The sequence below is a fragment of the Sinocyclocheilus grahami genome, unplaced genomic scaffold (assembly GCF_001515645.1).
Source record: "Sinocyclocheilus grahami isolate Dianchi unplaced genomic scaffold, SAMN03320097.WGS_v1.1 scaffold1398.1, whole genome shotgun sequence".
Lineage (NCBI taxonomy): Eukaryota > Metazoa > Chordata > Actinopteri > Cypriniformes > Cyprinidae > Sinocyclocheilus > Sinocyclocheilus grahami.
Genome location: NW_015506577.1, coordinates 162,461 through 167,044, shown reverse-complemented (window position 1 = coordinate 167,044; position 4,584 = coordinate 162,461). Strand labels below are relative to the sequence as shown.

Genomic DNA, 4,584 nt, shown 5'->3' with positions numbered 1-4,584 from the left:
AACAAAATAAAGTGTGATAATACTATTATATTTTAAAATAAAAAGGGTGTATTAAATAAAAATGTATTATTTTTAAGGCAAGGCAAATTTATTTATATAGCACATTTCATACACAATGGTAATTAAATTAATTAATAATATAATTGAATTAAATTAAACTGTTCATTGTTAGTTCATGTGAGCTCAGGTCTATTAAATAATATTAACAGGTACAACTTTTGATTTTAATGTATTAGTGAATATTGAAATTATCTGAGATTAACAATAAAAAAATACTTCAAAGAATTTATTAGTTCATGTTAACTAGTGTAGTTAATTCATTTTATATGTGATATTCACATTATATATAATCGAGGTTAGGGTTTTATTTACTTGTTTGTTACATAGGTTATGAACAAAAGTAAAATAAAAAATAAATATTATATATATAATACATTTTTATAAATATAGATTTATATAAAATATAAACTATATTATTTCATATATTTGTGTCAGTTGTGATGAGTGCTATGTAAATACATATGCATATCTTTTTATTTATACAGCTGTATATAGAGTAAATAATGCACAAATCTGTACATAAATCTTCTGTTCCAGATTCATACACATTATTATTATTATTATTATTTAAATGTTTTCTGTTCTCATGTCGGATATATATGTATACATGTATGTACCAAGAGCACCTTGAAAAACCACAATTAATTCCTTGTGTCTGCGCAGACCTGGTGAATAAAGCTGATCCTGATGTTGTTGTGATGTTCAGGTCTGGAGCGTGAGGTGATCGCTGACGATCTGCCGCATCCGTTCGGACTCACGCAGTACCAGGACTACATCTACTGGACCGACTGGAGCCAGCGCAGCATCGAACGGGCCAACAAGACCAGCGGGCAGAACCGCACCGTCATACAGGGCCACCTGGACTACGTCATGGACATCCTGGTGTTCCACTCGTCCAGACAGAGCGGCTGGAACGCCTGCGCCTCCACCAACGGCCACTGCTCGCACCTGTGTCTGGCTGTTCCTGTCAGCAGCTTCGTGTGCGGCTGCCCCGCGCATTACTCACTCAACTACGACAACAAGACCTGCAGTGGTGAGCTCACACACACTCACTCACTCTCTCTCTCTCTCTCTCACACACACACACACACACTCACACACACACACACTCTGACACACTCACAAACACTCTCACTCACTCTCTCACACACACACACACACTCACTCACACACATGCATGTCTGTGAGCGTGTCTGGTTCCTGTTAGGTTTGGGATCCAGATTTTCCAAGGATTTTTTGAGTTTGTGGTTCAAAACCTTTTCTTCAGCACATGATGGTGTTTCGCCTCGTCACGTTGCGCCGTGTGCATTTGCTTACCGCTCGGCTTGGTTTGGCGGGTCTCAAACGTGATTACTCGCAGAAAGAGCTGCCGGGGGCCGTCCTGGAGATGCGAGCCGTTGTTCGAGATTTTCTTTTTAAAGCTGTTGGGGTGGACGAGCTGCAGCCAAGCTGCAGATGCTGGAAACCTGAAGGCCGTATGAGTCCGGAGCGTCTCGCTCTGCATTTGACGGAGTAAAAACAGGCTTTATAATCCTGCAGGCCGTGTGTTTGTGTGACAGTGACTGTAAACTCCCTCACACTAGAGCAGTAGTGGTCATGTGATCAAGGGGCGGGTTCACATCACACATGCCACAATAATGCGCTCGTTTAGTCGTTTCCGGGTCCGAACCTCCACGCTGCGAATCTCAGCAGCTGTTTACTATTCACTTAGACCACGCATTCATGCTGTAAAATAAAAGTTATTTCAAGTCACAAAAATTAACATTAGCTACTTGCCAAAGAAACTTTTTTCATTTAGTTTCACTTGAAGTACTAAAATAACTAACTAAAACTAATTCATAATAATTAATTAGTTAGTTAAACTTTTTTCCGTTCATGTGGAAGTTCCTCTGGCAACTAGACACCACTTACATACATACACAAACACAGGTATACATATTTTAAAAAACAAACAAACAAAAAATATATACTCTAATCAAAACAGCGTTTGGATGAATGTGTAAATATACGCTGCGCGCTTTCCTCTCAATAACCAAATAAACAAGAAAAGCTGACAGCGGTGAGAAAGCAGCAGTTAAGAAAGCATCTGATTACAGCGCTGTGATGTTTGCACGAGCTCTGCGTTTATTTATATAATACTTTATGCAGCAGACAGCCTTAAACATGAAAAACCAGAGTCGGTGTCGCTTTCAGCTAGAATCACAGCTTTATTTTCTGTTATAAAGCAGCTCTCCCGCGTGGAGCTAGCTAGCGATACATCTGTTTATTAGTGGCAAAATATATTATTTCATTAAACTGATGGTTTGGTTTGCAGAGATCGAAGCTTGATCTAGCTCAGGATTATTATAACAACCCTATAAAGTATTTTTAGAGATTGTTGTGAATAAAATCGTTTATCCAAAAATAAAGCGTCTTATCACTTACCTTTATTTTGTTTCTTATCCATATAAAAGACTTACAAAAGGAGATGTTAGGCAGAATAATGTTTCATATAGCTAATTAAATGGTGAATAAGAGAGTTTCTCAGACAAATATATTTATTTCTATAAATTAATCATATAATAATTATGATTTTCAAAAGCTGAAGTGATTATCTTTATTTATGTATTAGAATATGTATTACTCAATATTTTAACATTGCAAAAGCTGAATAATCAAAGTCTACTGATTAATCAGTGAAATGATCGACGATTAATCGGTCTAATAATCCTTAGATTAATCGATTATCAAAATAATTGTTTGTTGCAGCCCTAATTAAAACCGAATATAATTGGTAAAATTTTCAATTTTAAAGTAAAAACAAAATATGAAATCTAATTAAAAATATTAACAAAATTTGTAATAGTATAATACTGATACCAAAATAACACTGACGACAGCACACGGTGAGCGTAGATTATCACCATTGTTTGTTTATTTTTGGGTTCTGATGAAGTGAACCAGTGTCCATTTCAACAGCTGAGTTTAATCTGGCACTGCACTGTGGGTCAGAAACACACGTGAGGGGGTTCAGGAGTGAACTGGAAGCGGACGCTCACTGTTTGATGATGAAAGGTTAATTGTCTGTGTGTGTGTGTGTGTGTGTGTGTGTGTGTGTGTGTGTGTGTGTGTGTGTGTGTGACCGCGCACATCTCTTTTGCAGTCAGAAGACAGCCATCAACCGCATGGTCATCGACGAGCTGCAGAGCCCCGACATCATGCTGCCCATCCACAGCCTCAGAAACGTGCGCGCCATCGACTACGACCCGCTCGACCGCCAGCTGTACTGGATCGACTCCAAGCAGAACGCCATCCGCCGCGCGCAGGAGGACGGGAACCAGGTGAGACCTGAGCCCGAGTTCACTAAACGCTTCATCTTACCACTGAGAGTTCTCCTCAATGGCAGAAAAAGCTTTTAGCTGACAGTTTTCTCTTCACACCTATTCACAGAGCTGCGGAGACTAACCTGTACTAAGGAATAGAGAGAAGTCTTGAGCTCAGAGTAAGGGGGCGGGGTTTACCTCGTTGCTATGGGTGATGTCATCACGCTTATTAACTATGCACACAGTGATTGGCTGATGGTCTGTCAGAGATTTATTCATGGACATATTGTAGAGCTTGATATTATGTTGCCATAAAGGTTTAAAAATAAAAATGTTAATTGCCACATTCAAATAAGTCAAAAGTCATGTTTTTTATTATGTCATCATGTTTTTATTGTGTTAGTTAGATGTATTTTTTTAGTTGTTGTTTTTTTAACTTTAATCAAAATAACCCAACTGCAGTTTGATTGAGATTAATTGGAATGCACAATGAAAAAACATGAGTTATCCGTTTCTGCAAATGAACTCTTCAGATTTGAAAATGCAGGCTAAGTGTCACTAATTAAACAAGTGTGTGTTCAGTTAATTGTCAGCCTCTTACGTGTGTGCTCCTCATAATTAGTGGATGTGGATGTTTTAATAAACGGAGCAGAATAATCATGGCTGATAGTAAGACATGCAAACGTAAAACAGCTTTTACTTCTTCAGCAGCTGCTTAATGAAGACAAGGATATAATCAAAGCAGAATCTGGAGTTAGGATAACCTCCCAAACCAAAGGCGATATCTTTCTAAAAGCTCATTATCGTCAGACGTTTCTAAGATGTTTCTGTTCTGAGGCAGATTGCCGGAAACAGCTATTTTAGGAGAGTTTGTGGCTGAGGACTCCTCTTCACGGCTCCTAACCTTTCACAGATTTAGGAGCTAGTTTGAAACGCTTTGTGAAACACTCTTAGAGCAAACATTTAGGAGTCCTACACTTAGGACTGACACGCCCATTATTTTTAAGATCGTCTCCTAAATCGGCGAGTTACGAGCTGCTTTGAGATGTTTTGTGAATACAGGCCCAGATTTCTTGCGACGCAGGATTACATTTCCCAATAAAACCCTGCAGCGGTCGGTAACTAGGGTTGGGTATCGATTGAAATTGATCAGTTCTGATTCTTAACAATTCCTAGTTTCGATTCCAATAAAGTAAAAACAGAAAAACATATATTTTTATTC

The 4,584-nt window shown here is 38.4% G+C and overlaps 1 protein-coding gene across 1 annotated transcript in view; it reads left to right on the top strand.

The window, feature by feature from the left end:
• The window catches only part of LOC107569942 (low-density lipoprotein receptor-related protein 6-like), a 56,586-nt gene that overhangs the window by 41,207 nt on the left and 10,795 nt on the right, over nt 1–4,584 (top strand). The window contains 2 exon segments of the mRNA XM_016256116.1: nt 767–1,106; nt 3,203–3,380. Coding sequence (XP_016111602.1) covers nt 767–1,106; nt 3,203–3,380 — 518 coding nt within the window.